The 14,286-nt window shown below is 40.7% G+C and overlaps 1 protein-coding gene across 3 annotated transcripts; it reads left to right on the top strand.

Moving 5' to 3' along the window:
- Positions 1-95: 95 nt before the first annotated feature.
- Positions 96-9,553, top strand: pwwp2b (PWWP domain containing 2B). Of its 3 annotated transcripts, XR_006928582.1 has the most exons (4): positions 96-874; positions 3,936-5,607; positions 5,694-5,789; positions 7,805-9,553. XR_006928582.1 is itself a non-coding variant. In XM_046873930.1 (3 exons), exons 1-2 carry the CDS (start codon positions 735-737, stop codon positions 5,605-5,607), a joined length of 1,812 nt encoding a protein of 603 aa, XP_046729886.1. In that variant the 5' UTR covers positions 96-734; the 3' UTR covers positions 7,808-9,553. The 3 variants fall into 3 exon arrangements, 2 of the variants coding, with proteins under 2 accessions (XP_046729886.1, XP_046729874.1); XM_046873930.1 differs by lacking the exon at positions 5,694-5,789 and having other exon boundaries at positions 7,808-9,553; XM_046873918.1 differs by lacking the exon at positions 5,694-5,789 and having other exon boundaries at positions 98-874.
- The last annotated feature ends 4,733 nt before the right edge of the window (positions 9,554-14,286 follow it).

The raw sequence follows: 14,286 nt of genomic DNA, 5'->3' as shown, positions 1-14,286 counted from the left end.
GCGTGGTTTTCATTTGTGTTCATTGTCGTCTTTAATCAGTGCTTTAGGAGTCAGCCATTTTATGCTTAGGGCCTACTGGATTTATGGGGGAACTATCGTGTAAAACGTGTGATCACATCACACTTGTAACTATAATTAGACAGGATGAATACGATGTAGGATTTTACAGGTTACTGATTTGTTTGGGAGTTTTTGTTTTGCCTTGACAGTAGATTCCTTCAATGTAATCAATGTGAATTAATCACAGTTCTTGATGGATCAAGACAAGTTATATGTAGGTCTAATTTCAGCAGCCTTGAAATAGTGAAGATAATAAAAACAACTATGTGTAATTATAGGTTATGAGCAACTAAATAATTTGTGCTATTGACCAATGGGCAAAAGTGCTGGATGTGTTTGACGGGATAGGGCACGGCTGGGGCAGAAATGAACTGAAATGCGCGGTGATCTTTAGATTCTTAACATCTTCCCCTCAAAAAAAAAAAAGCGCGGATGAGAAGTGAACGCGAGTAGAAGCGGAGGCTCGCGCGCTCACGGTTCCCTCTCTCGCCTCTTTGTGATGTCACGGCTGGCCGCGCGGCTGTAATTGCGCCGGTGGGGTTGATGGCGTCATTCCGTGGCCCCGTGTAGCCTCCCGTGCTCGCTAGCAGAACGAGCGAGGATCTGAGGCCGACGCGCGCGGCTCCGGCGCCCGGAAACGAGCAGCGCCACGCCGGACACTTCTCCCAGGAAACATGGAGGCCGCCGCCGAGGAGCTGCGGGCCGGCTCCCGGATTCCGGTCACCATCGAACAGATACTGAATGACACACTGGTGGTGACGCTCACCTACCGGGAAAGGAGCTACACCGGGATTTTGCTGGACTGCAACAAAAAGTGAGTGTGTTTCTTTATCACATTTCTTATTATTTTGCTTTAAACGCGTTCAGGCCCATAAGCTAAGCTATGATACATTTGGCTAACTAAGCAAACGCTATCCATCAAGAAGAGGCCAACCAAAGCCATGCAGGCCACCTATTTATCCAAAGCCAAAGGAGGATTATTAGCATTATAAGCGTTTATTCCACACACTGTTCACGTCTCACATACATGTGCATCAACATCATTAAATATTACACCTCTAAATATTTTGTCAGGTTCGTATATGATTGAAAAAAAAGATCCATTCAGTAACATTACCCCAGGTTAGCTTCTTAGCCCCTGTAAAATATGTGTAACTAATCATCCTACAATGCAGCGTTCACATCATATCTATAGTTTATCCTGACTGCTTGTGAACGCACTGCCGGATTTATTTATAATAATACATGTTTATTATTTATTCTTGCTTATTGTCCAGGGTAGGAGAATCTCTCATTGTTGTAGCTGGTGGCTGCTAGCTGAAATGGTTCTCATTTAGGTGGAGTAAAAACCCTGGTTTATCATGTTTGACACAATCTTACAAATTAAAAATAATAAATAAAAAACATCGCTCCTTTAATGTGCCATTGAAATATCGTGGCGTTTCAATCCAGGTTTTTTACAAGCAACCAGTCCATAGTCACATGTGAAGCAGATTGCCTGCGGTGTGTAACCCTGTATTAATATCAGCCTGTTACACAAAAGCTTCTTTACAGCTCTATATTAGGTGCAACCACATTATCACATCATATATATTGTGAAAAGAAAGCAAGTTTGCGTATTAATTTCGTAGTTCTGTAAAGTAAAGAAGTTGAACCTGCTGAAAAGGCCATCTTTCTCTAAGACAAAGACAGGTGGGGTGTCACTGACCAAATCTAGTGACCTTTGTTGAACTTGTAGCAAATTGTTATAGTTAATATACACCTTTAAAGTGTACTACTAGGCAGGATTTATAATATGGAGTATTCTAGAACTGAGTTGTTCTGCAGCCTTGCAATATTTGCCCTGTGTCTTGCATGTTGTTTATAGTGATCATTGTGCTGCTGACTTGGCCGTTTGTTTCTCTTTGTGCATACCTTGCTTGAGGCTCAAAAATTTTCCTTTGCTGTATATATTACAGAAAAACAAAACTAATGTATAGCTACGGTAGAATCTTCTGCTTCTCCTTCTCCTTGTTTTTGGCCTTGTCTTTTTGAATGGATGGAGAGATGAATCTGTTTATGCAAAAAAAAACCTCAAAGTTTTCAAAATTGCTTTCTAAATGGTGTTTTTGTTTTCTTTTTGTATTTTCTTTTTATCATCACTGTAGAACTATTTAATGAGCAAAGCAAGATGAAACCTTAGTTCGACATTTAGACCAACATTGACCGGTGGTTTTATTAAAGCATCAGACTCTGATACTCAATACACATGTGTATCGTTATATTCGTATATCACAATATCAGTGTCGTATTTCCATATTACCCGAACCAGGTTTTTAAATCGGGTTCCTGTTTTAATTGTTTTTCATTGTATCCTCATTTTCAACCCCTGAAACCATGATTGTGCAAAGCAAGTGTTGTCAATGTCATTATCTATTTAATCACATGTGCTCTGATCTTTGTTCTGGTATTGCTACATTTCATTATGCCAATAATGTGTGCATGGTCAATGTATTTTTCAAAAGCCTTCCCCGTTATTTCCTTGTTCTCCATTGTTGTATCATTTGTCATTTCCTGTATTTTGATAATTGATGTCGTGTCAGCAGCATGGGTTGAATCATAGTGATGCTGAGTCACTGCTGCTCAGAAACGCTTATACTCTACACGGTCAGGACAATTTGTTCAGTTTTTCCATTTTAGTCCGGCTGTTCTAACTTTTCCCAAATAATCACTTCTATTTCCTCAAAAGTAGGATGGCTCAAAAGATATCACAAATGTCAGATCATTTAAAAAAAAAAAAAAAAAAAAAAACAGCAGCTAATACAGGAGATTGGCAGTGTTTCTGGCCTACATATCTGTATTCATGGCTTATTTTTCCCCACAGACACACTAGACAGGTATTTCTTCTATTAGAGGTCTCTAAGGACTGCATGAGGGGAGGGAAGCTTTTTATATAGGGATTAATTAATAATCACCACACAATCAAATATCAAGCAGGATGTGAAAACAATCAAATCTCCAGGCTCTCCCTTGCTGCATCCCTGGTGGTTGATGGGATTGTTTTTGTTCAGTGAGTGCGGAGGGGGGATTGATATGAACCAGGCCTGTTGGCCTCTTTGTCTGCTGTCTTTGACAGAGTCGAGCCACTGAGTGTGCTGTCTTGACTACAGCCACTCTTCACCAATTGTGACAAAATGGTTTGAGTTCCTGCCCTATGCACGTCAGTGCCTTGCTTCACAAAGGGGACGTGTGAATTTATTTTTGGAATGAACAGCAGCACCAACCTGAGGTCAGACTTCTGTTCAAGAAAGACAATGGCTCAGTGTTTCATCATGCAATGTGATTTACTGTTCCCCTCCACACGACTTTTAGATGATTATCTAACCATTAGTATAAGTATGCAACATTTTATAACTAGGTTCTAAAATAGAATATTCCAAAAAGGTATTGCGATGTGGATGTAAAGTTCCTAGTAGTTTTATTATTAACTGAGTTCCTGACAGATTATGTTTTAGCACCTTGTAAGCATTAAGACATGGTGTGTATTGCTATCCAGATCAAAGTGGCCAGAGCTTTACTTGGAATTTCAGTTCCAGGGACTAGAGGTAACCCTCTGCATGCTATGACACTGTGTCAGTAGGAAGCCACTGTTAGATTTTCAACTTGATTAGTGCTATTTGAATCTGGTTTAAGGTGAGAACTATTACAGTAACCATTGCTTTGAATTTGTTTTTAATATATCTTACAAATGAGTTGAATACATTATTCAGACATGTACCTGCTGTAGTTGAATATACATTTTAACTTGTCTGAGAGCTTGTGATTTCTTCAAACTGCTTTTAGAACCTTTTTACCTTTTCACTGCCCTTACTGGCTTTTTCTTTTGTTCTGTCTAGGACTGGGTTGTTCTGCCTGCCAGATGTCGTAGGAAAGTCAGAAGAGTCTCTTATTTCCAGACAGGAATCTGACGTGCAGAACGAGGAGCCATGCTCCAAGCCTCCATTTCAGTCAGCCCCACGACCAAAGGATGAGAACACTGAGCCTGACAAGCCACCTGTCGTCCCCTTACCCATACCAGTACAGCCAGGCCAGCCTACCTACCCTCCCTACTTTGAGGGCGCTCCTTTTCCTCAGCCCATGTGGGTACGTCATACCTACAGTCAGTGGGTTCCTCAGCCTCCACCCCGACCAATCAAAAGAAAGAAGAGGCGGTCTCGAGAGCCTGGCCGCATGACCATAAGCACGATTAGACTAAGGCCTAGACAGGTGCTTTGCGAAAAGTGCAAGAACACAGTCACCAGTGACGAGGACAGTAAAGATGGGTCAGCTGTGGCCAAGCCTTCCAGGAAGGAGAATGCACCACAAGGGGAGGAGCATACCAAAGATGCCCCAACAAAAGGACTCAGGAAGGAAGACGGAGATGCCACAAGAGAATCCAAGAGGCGAGATGAGGCTCCATGCTATGAAAGCAAGCGTTGTCGAAAAGATAGAAAGGAGGATGAGAAGTTTCCAGGAGGTGATGTAGTGCCTCACAGCCCAGTAATAAAGATCTCCTATAGTACTCCACAAGGGAAAGGGGAAGTAATGAAAATCCCATCCAGAGTTCATGGTTCTGTGAAGCCCTTCTGCCCCAAGCAACTGATGCAGAATGGGCTTGGGGAGCACGACAACAGCCGTGAGCCCAGAAAAGACACACGATCTGCTATTGAGTCCATCCGGACTGGCCTTACTGTATCTATCCCCAAACTCAAACTCCCAAAACTGACAGATCAGGACATCCCATCACCCAAAATCCGCTTAAAGTCCCGTGGGGATGGTATGGAGCGTGTGTCTGTATATGAGGCAGAACTGGTGGGGGAGGCAAGGCGCAGGAGTCCCAGGGTTCCTGGTTCAGGGCTGACTCGACCCGAGGACTCTGGGGACAAAAATGCCCTGGAACTGTGGTCAGGTGAGGAAACGGAGCGACACGGTGACCTCACACTCCTTATCAACTTTGGCAAACGCAAGGCAGACTCGTCTAGCCTTTCAGTGTGTAGCAGCGATAGCCTGGATGAGTCCAAGTCCTTCAGCTCGGATGGGACATCACCAGAGTTGTGTGAGCTGGCACCTGGCGAGCATGTTATTGGTGTATCGTCGTCGGTCTCGACGACATCGTCGGCATCACGGGGTGAGGGTAGGACTGTGCCACCACTGACTGTGAGATTACACACGCGAAGCATGAGCAAGTGCATAACCGAGGAGGGCCACGCTGTAACCGTTGGGGATGTAGTATGGGGAAAGATACATGGCTTCCCCTGGTGGCCAGCCAGGATCCTGAGCATTAGCGGCACACGGAGAGAAGAGGATGAGGCAGATGCATCATGGCCTGAAGCAAAGGTGGCCTGGTTCGGCTCGCCCACCACCTCACAGCTTTCTGTGGCTAAACTTTCACCCTTTCGAGAATTCTTCCGACTGCGATTCAACCGCAAGAAAAAGGGCATGTACCGGCGCGCAATCATCGAGGCAGCTAGAGCGGTGGGTCACATGAGCTCCGAGATCACTTCTCTGCTCTCACACTGCGAGACATAGGTAAGGCAACATCGCTACTATTGTTTTCTTTAGATCATTTTAAATGTTTAGATGTTCGTTTATAGCGTACTTGTCTAACCGTGCAGTTCTCTGAGCAACATCTTCGTAGTCCTCACCTGAGACCTCTCAGGCAAATGACTGTTGCACGATGATGTAATGTGCCTCGCCGTGTAGCAGCAAAGGTTCGTCAAATTCGACTTACTTATATGAATAAGTCTGCAAATAATACATTTTGACTTTGCTTCTAAAGAAATGAAACGTAAATTCTAAGTTAGAAAGGCTGCCTGCTAACGTTAGCTAGGTTGCTTGCTAGTGCTAGTTGATTAGATGCTATATAACTCTGGTAGTACAATGTAACACAGTACACAGAAGGTGTGAGAGGGCAGTGTGCAGGTTTAATTAGGGGGTAGTAGAATTTGGCATTCACAATGTTCAGCTATGTAATGTGGAGAGAATCTCAAAATCTCTGGATCTCAAAATCTGATTTGTTTCAGTATTACATAAGGATTTTATTCCCAGCCATAGCAAAACCTAATCAGACACTGCAGTGTGTCAATGCACTACCAGCAGCAGAATCTCCAAGTGGACACAGACATCAGTACTTTTGTAGGTTTTCCCGCATAGAAATGCCGTTCCATAGACCTGCGCATCATATGTTTTTCTATCTTGCATTTTTGTTCAAAGGTGCCTGGAGTCATGTAACTGTTTATTGCGGTCTGGTCCTGCATCAGAAATATCATCTTGCACTAGAAGTTCCTTAAATCTTATTCATGTTACATTCTGCAGTTAATTCCTAAACTTGTTTCCTAAATAATCCATAGCTGACGTGATGGTGGCTTTCACAGTAAACTCAAAACATTGTTGTAAAAGGACAATGAAAATTAAAGTATAGCCGAAATTGTTCGCAATTTCATGCTCGAAAAAATGTTACCTAAAAGCTGGTAATTTTCAAACGACTAATTTAATAACAGCCCGGAGAAGGAGTTTTAATCACTACTTGCAGATGATATTGGCTTCTTATCTTCACGTCTAATAATAATAATTTCCATGTGTAGAATAGCGTTTGGTATGATCTCCAGTGCTATTTGAGTGCACTTTAAAAACAGTTAAGCACTTAAAAAAAGTAACACCCCCTCCCCCCATTTTGCTTACCTGTGAACTCCCACCAGCCAGACATATCTTTCTGTCTCATGACTACTAACAACCATGGAGGGTGAAAACTCGTGAAAAGACTTGTAATCACAAATCCATAATATTGCCTGTGGATTGGGAGGAATGTGAGCTTCCTTCATGTTTTTTTTGCGAATGAGCATTTTGAATGCCTTTGTCTGGTCTGCAAGAATGTTGCTGAACGTTGTTGAATGAATACAGGAGTTAACACAGATACTTGCGGTGACTTTTCAGTTACAACACTGCAGTCTATCACAATACCTATGTAAAGCTTGCAGTCATTGAGATATTCAAAATGCATGTATGTGTTTGTACTATTAAATGTTGTCAGCAAACCTTTTCAATTATTAGTTTTTAACATGTTTAGGTCCTGCATTTAGTGGTAAAAATGTTTCCGAAAACGTGCTCTTGTGTGTATCTTAGAGGGTTCTTTTAGCCTAAGGAGTTCTTTTGTGAGTGCTGTCCCTGATCTTGCTAGCATTAAATATTGACTCAGTGTCTGACTGTTCCTATCTAGCCATTTTAGCTGGTTACAATATATGTTTTGTCTGAATGAAAGGGAGCATAAGTGGGTTGGTAAGGGTTTTGTTAAGCTGTCTAGTCGGATGATCTCACTAAGTCAAAACATTTTTTTTTCAATCATAATTTGCTCCTTTTTTCTATGCTTCAAAGTGTAAAAGCTGGACAAGTATGTAATAGAATAAATAATAAACTCCTGTAAATAATATTTGCTAGAATAATGGCTATATATGATATTGGTTTGGAAGCTAAAATTGTATGTGGTTTTAGTTAAAATGGAGAACATATAAATTCAGGAAGCAATAAAGAGATGAACACGCATACACTCTGCCATATTGTTTCATTAAACGCATTAAGAATAATTCAAATTGGCATTTCTGTTCTTTCCAAAACACTTGCTGTGAAAATGGCTTGACTGTGATGCCCATTGCCCTGAAAAACACAAACATATACATAAAAATCCATAAAATTGGAGATTGTTGAACGAGGTGCATGTTTTGTGTTTCAGTAGTGAAAGAGGGGAAGGCTGGACTCTGGCTGGATTCAGGACCCTGTGCTCCCCTCCCGTCATTCCCAATCTGGACGGAGTGCATTTACTACCGATCTCATGAGTGATGGTGCTTTTTATTTTTCGCCTGCACTGAAGGAGAAATCAGTCACCATGCAAAGCAGTCGAGGGCTTGAGGGAGCAGGCAGGAACATCTGGGAAATACAAGAGAAGAACTCTTACTCTCCACCTGTTTTTCTACCCTATCCATTTGTTCAGGACTTCTGTTTTTAGTATAAATGCGTAGCTCAACACTAAATCCGAATGTATTTATTGCCGATTGAAGCACAGACTACCTTGCTACAGTCTCATACGATCGATCCCACCGCTGCTGTTTGTTTGTTTGTTTTGTTTTGTTTGTTTTTTTTTTTTTGTCAGTGAGGAGCTCCTGTCTGTCAGGAGAATTACAATAGCTAATGAATTCATCATGGATGCCATAGCCAGCCTGCTCTAGTGACATTCACCTAGTCCACTATAGCAGGAAAAGATGGACATCTATACGATGGTAAATAACTTGGCCTACTCTAAGGTCTCTTCTTTTTTTTTTTTCTTTAAAAACAGAAAATGTGAAACACTTTCATTTGTATCCTCTGCATCTAGCGATAATTGTGTAGGTCTTAAAAACATGCAGTATGTCGTCATTGATGGATATATTTTCACCAGAGGGCCGAAGTTCTTTAAATGGCCTGTCCCTTTGAGGAGATGTAACTTGTTTTTCCATTTTTTTCCCCCCTAGTTTATTTTTCATTTTTACGATGTTATTTTGATGCTCTTGGTCTGAGGGCTTTGGGAACGGTGTCATGATTCTTCTGAGAATCACAGAGTTTCATATGTACTTGCTTTAATTATTTAATGTGTCATGTAAAGAAAAGCACTTTATCTGTACCTTCAGTGGCCTGCTGGACACTCGTACAACGAACACTAATTTAGAGTTTTACAGCTGTGAACGGTGGACAAGCTCTCAGCAGCCCTCTGGTTCTGACTATCACACCCGGCGCCTGGAAAGTGACTTCTTTTCTATCAGGTTTGGACACGGACGAGAGAAAACAAGACGCTTTCAGGAACTAGTTGTGTACACTGTATTATTGTGGTTAGTCTTTTTTTTTTTTTTTTTTTTTTTTGGCAACCTGCGTTTGTTTTTCCTTCCCACCACCGTCTCCCACTAAATGAAAATTTCCACTGGAGAAATGGACAGAAGTGTAAACTCCTATGCATCACATCTTTATTAAAGCTTTAAAAAAAAAAAACGAATACCTGCTGTTATGGTACTACGATTTCCATACCTGTGTGCCCCGAGCACTAAGCAAAATTGAGATTCTTTCATGCTGCAGGTTCGACTTTTCTATCTCCTTCAGGTGGAAGAGAAAAAGGTCTTTCTGGTCCACGATTGATCTTTTAGGGCCCTGAGAATTTAAAGAGCCACTTTAGTCAGGGAGCAGGCATGGAAACCAGGGAGGAAATGATGTGGGGGAAGGGAGCCAAACCCGAGCGGAGGTGTATTTTAAGCTCACTGCAAAGCGCCTCACCACTGCATTTCAATAGTAGGTTCTTGTACTTTTTAAGGATCACATTTTTTTTCCCCCCTCCTTCCTGAAATGAATTTAAAGGAGGACAGTTGTGCGTGTGCCAGTGCAAAGACACTCGACCGCTGTCCTCAGATCAGTGGAATTTTTTTACATGGTGTACATAAAATAAAATCTACAAACAATGCTCTTGCTTGCTGGCGTGTTCTTTTTCATATTTAAAAGCAAAGTTGATACTATTATGGCAACTTGCTGGATATGAGATTTTGGGATTTTACCTGCTCTGGTATATAGATGCTATTACAGGCAACTTGTGGGAGAATGTTTCATAATGTGGGTTGCTGTTTGCTTCTTTGCTGCAAGGATTAATCCCATTGCTGAGCGTGCCAAGTCAGATCAAAGGGAATTCAGGGCTCCATCCCAAACCACAAAATCCCATGCTAAGTAGTTTGCCCAAGTGGTGTACTGACAAGCTATTTAATATGGCAATTTGGGGCTTCACAAATTATTGTTACTTGTTCTTCAGTATTATAGAAACATGACCATTTAAAAAAAAAAAAAATGCAGTTTAAAACTCAGTTGCTGAGCATAAGGTGAAAGTGCAAAACCTCTGCTGTAATGATTGTGTGCTCACGTGTAGGCTTGCATTAAACTTATGAAGTGGTTAGGTCCACAGTTCTCACCTGATGGAGCTAGCTGACTAACTCTAGCTGGCTAGCTAAATATTTTGCATAGAACAAACCCATCTATGGTCATTTGTGTATTAAATCTGTATTATTTTTCTAAAGGTTGTTGAAACGGTTAAGGCATCGACCCTGACGTGTGGGTAACTCGACATCTTTTTAAAATCAAGAAATCGTGGCTCTAATTAGACTATTAAATATTCATTTTAGCACTAGTTTGTAGAATATCAACAAACATGTTTTCGCTCAAGTCCTAGTGCTTCTATTTCTATATTACAGCCTTATTTATGGCTCTCCTGTTATGCTTGTTGGATTTCTCTACTTATTTGGATTGTAGTATGTGATTGTAGGGATGTTGATTTATCTAGGTTTTATCCAAAGAGGGATAAGAAACTAGCCAGACTTAAAATAGTGTCCTCAGCCTTGATCTCTTGGGGAGCTTAAACATCGGGTTGCACAGCTTTCTTTGGGCACATTTGGTCATAGTATATTTCAGTACAAGTGTCTGAAATCTGTTAGTCTTGCATACTGAACCTAATGATGGACGTTATTTGCTTCTTTTTGCATTAGATGTAGTGTGATTTTAAATGTTTGGCACTCTAGATGAAAAGGTAATGTAATACATTATTGGTTATTGTAATTGGATTTGAATTAACGATTGTTTCACCTTATGACAAATTTAAAGTGTAATCTGCTAGTCTTTGCATTTTTAGGCCAGTGAGTGCTTATGTCAAACTGCAGTCATTTTTCCATCTTATATATTTTGTCATCTGCATTAAACCCGATGAACCGGTTTGCTGACGAACGATTCGTTCTGGCTTATTTGCTAAATTTCTCCATGAGCGGTTAGTACAAGTGGTGGCAAGTATTTAAGTTGTAAGTGAGCTCTTCTCCCAAGCCTTCGATTATATCAATGCCATCAACTCTTCATAGTAATACTTGGAAATTCCAGAGCCTCTCGGATTGGTAACTGTCAGCAATGTGGGCTTCATAAGCATCAGCACTGAGATTCCCTTTCCCCCCTGAGCGAGGATGAGTGCAACTTGACACTGCGAGCTTTGGGACAGCAATGATCCCCTGTCAAGGCCCTGGGCCATCTGTCATATCGGCAAGGGAGGAAGCACTGATTAAATCAAGCTTAATATTCCTCTCCCAAGCCTGTTCCGTCTCTCCCACAGGTGCTGGTCTACTTTCTTTGAGCTCACCTTCCTTTTGCTGATGCATAAACATACACTGCTAGACACACAGCCACTCAGACCACTTGGCTCCAACTATACTTCCTGCCACCGGAGCTGGCACAAAGCCGTGTGTGTGTGTGTATACCACAAGTTAAACCTTAAAAGTTAGGCCACATGTACATAAAGACAAACTAAGAGGCAGTGTCTGCACAACCCTTTCCTGCTCTCTACAGATTTCCGGCATGGATTGAAGATCTTCGTCATGACGACTGAGTTCCTTCACATTGATCTTAGTCTGGCTACATACCTGGTGTATTTTCCCCCCGGCATTAGCGCAGTGAGGTCTCTTGGTCTCAGTACAGACGTATATAGAGGTGTGCTAATGTGTCGTCCTCCTAAAAGCGTATTGATTACAACCGATATTCAAAGATGGAAATGTTGAGACTTTGGCAGAGTAGTTCATTTATGAAAAAAGTTCAGAAATATCTATTTTTTTATATATTTATAGTGATGACTTAAGTTGTCTCAATTGTTCACCTAGAAAAATAAAACTGGTATTTTATTTTTTTACATTTTCATACCAAATGATGGTTTCCAGCTTCACATTGAAGGTAAATTGCCTGACAAGCAATCAGTAGCATCCAACCAACACGAACTGTTTGACACGAATAAAAAAACTCCACTGTTCCTTTCCCTTTTTTCTATTATAGTATGAACACTCACTCTAACATGCTTCCATTTGGTTAGTTTATTCTCTCATATTGTTTTATTTCTCTCTTGTCCTGACTGGTTATATGCATTGATGTATCTGGTGTGGTGTATGAAGCCATTTTCAATGCTACACCCCGATACAGGACTGGCACAGAATCACAGTAATTTGAGGGAAACTCATAGTGTAGGTACACGTTTTTATTTATATATTGATTTTTTTTTAATTATTATTATTATTTTATTATTTTATTTTATTTTTTTTACAATTTTTGTTCATTTTTTAACAAAAAAATATTTGAATGTATATTTAAGACACCAAAGTCTATTTAAAGGGATTTTGTCTTGAGATTATACAACTGCTCTTTATTATCTTTACTACATAATAATGTGTGTTTCTGGAGCTGGCCAATTAATGCAGCAGTCAAGCTTTGCTGTCTGCTATTTTTTCAAAACTCCAGTGAAATATATATATATATATGTGTGTGTGTGTGTGTGTGTGTGTGTGTTATATAGCATCTTCTGTTTTATTCAGACCTGACCAAGTGATTCCAACTTACTGATTACATGTCAAGAACTCTGGGAGAGGGCTGTTTGCTTGATGGTATAATTTCAGAACCTGAAATCAAGATCATGATGATCCACTTACAGATGAAACTGAGCTACTGAAGAGTCTTTTTGTTGAGTCTGAAGAGTTTCTTCCTGGTGCATGCATCAGTTTTCATAAAACCCTCACTCACAATTATATGTTTTTACAAGTCTTGAATCAGACATTACAGAAATCAGGGATTGCAGGTTAACAATCTAGAAGTTTTTATCTTTATATGTACTGTTGTACTGCTTAAAAACTGTGGAAAATACTGCCCAATGTGTTTCACAAGTAAATGAGTAAAGCAGACTGTGGCCTAAACAGTGCCAGAGCTTTGGCGGTGCTCCAAGTCTCTTGACGCAACTGTCTTCCTTACTCTTCACTTACTTCTTTGTCTGTATCCAAAATGGCTGCCAAGCATGCTTTGCCGATCTGGCGTATAGATCCGGACGATCTTTGGGGCCGTATTGAGCCTGCCTCCAGGAGCCACTGTGAATGACGCTAAAACTCCTGTCTTGAGCTTAATATACTATTAATCACTTTCATCTCAATGCAGATGAGATGAGATAAAAAAAAAACAATACATGAATATCAAATAATTCCTTTTAAGCAGTTGCCTGAATCTCTATTCCGTATCATCTGAATATGTTAACATAGCAATAGATAATAGAAACAATAAAAACAATGTAGAGGGAAATATTACTAGTTGTTTCTATTGTGCAAGAAGGAATTGTACAATTGAATCTTGCCTAGGATCCAGTTGTTAAGATACAGAAGTAAAATTAGTCTGTGTGCATTTTTTTGTGGAATGTCAGCTCTGGTGACAGAAGGTAGTAAGTGATGTCTCTGAGACAGCTGGAGGAACAATGACAGTTACCCAACTGTGTCTTAGAAGTGTGCATCAGTGCTTGCAGCCAGTTCAGATTTTATTTTTTTTTTTTTTTGGTTCTATTAAACTCGTACACACCCACACCCCCCGTTTCATAAACTCTGACTTCCATTTCTGCATCACAAAAGTGGGTCGAATATAACGTACTAGAAGATCGGGTAAACAGCATAGGTTGCACCTTAACGAATCGCCACGGGTCATGCAGGTTTAGTTGCAGTCCATGTCATGGCTTCTTGTTGCTTACTACATTGTCCTGTGCTTATGAGCCTGTGTGTGTTTAGTGCAATGGAGGAGGAGATGTATTGAGTGATTCACTCTCTTCAGCACAGGCCTGCTGCCTTAGGCCACACACAACATCTGTCAGTATGTTAAAAGGGGCCAGAGAAAAAGAGAGAGCTCTTCCCAGCCCCCGGTTTCCCCAGGGTGTTGCTCCAGCTTCTTTGCGGGGGATGGGAGCTTCTTTGGGATGTCATTCTGAACTGCATGTTTATAAAATCTCTCTTTGCCACCTAGTGCACATATACCACAACCTTTATATTTTACCACAACTCATTATAGTTGTGCTTTTCTTTTTTCTTTTGGCGCTGACATTTTCTCACATCTCGGAAAGGTCAGTCCAAAATCACTATCTATCGCTCTCTTTCCTTGGTAGAGAAACATGGCCTTTATTTAAAGATGTCTCCTCATCTTGGTGAAGTATTTTTCCTTCGTCTCTCCTTTCTATTTGGCGCATGTTGGTGTTGGCAGTGTTCCTGTGTTTAAAGTCGAAATGTCAACATGCAGGTCACTTCATCCAACACACAAAGCAGCTGATGGTTGTTCCACTTTTTTATTTTATTTATATGAGCACTAATGCTTTACATTTCAAGTGAA

The sequence above is a fragment of the Silurus meridionalis genome, chromosome 2 (assembly GCF_014805685.1).
Source record: "Silurus meridionalis isolate SWU-2019-XX chromosome 2, ASM1480568v1, whole genome shotgun sequence".
Lineage (NCBI taxonomy): Eukaryota > Metazoa > Chordata > Actinopteri > Siluriformes > Siluridae > Silurus > Silurus meridionalis.
The sequence above is the reverse complement of the archived record's forward strand: the minus strand, read 5'-3'. Positions and strand labels throughout refer to the sequence as shown.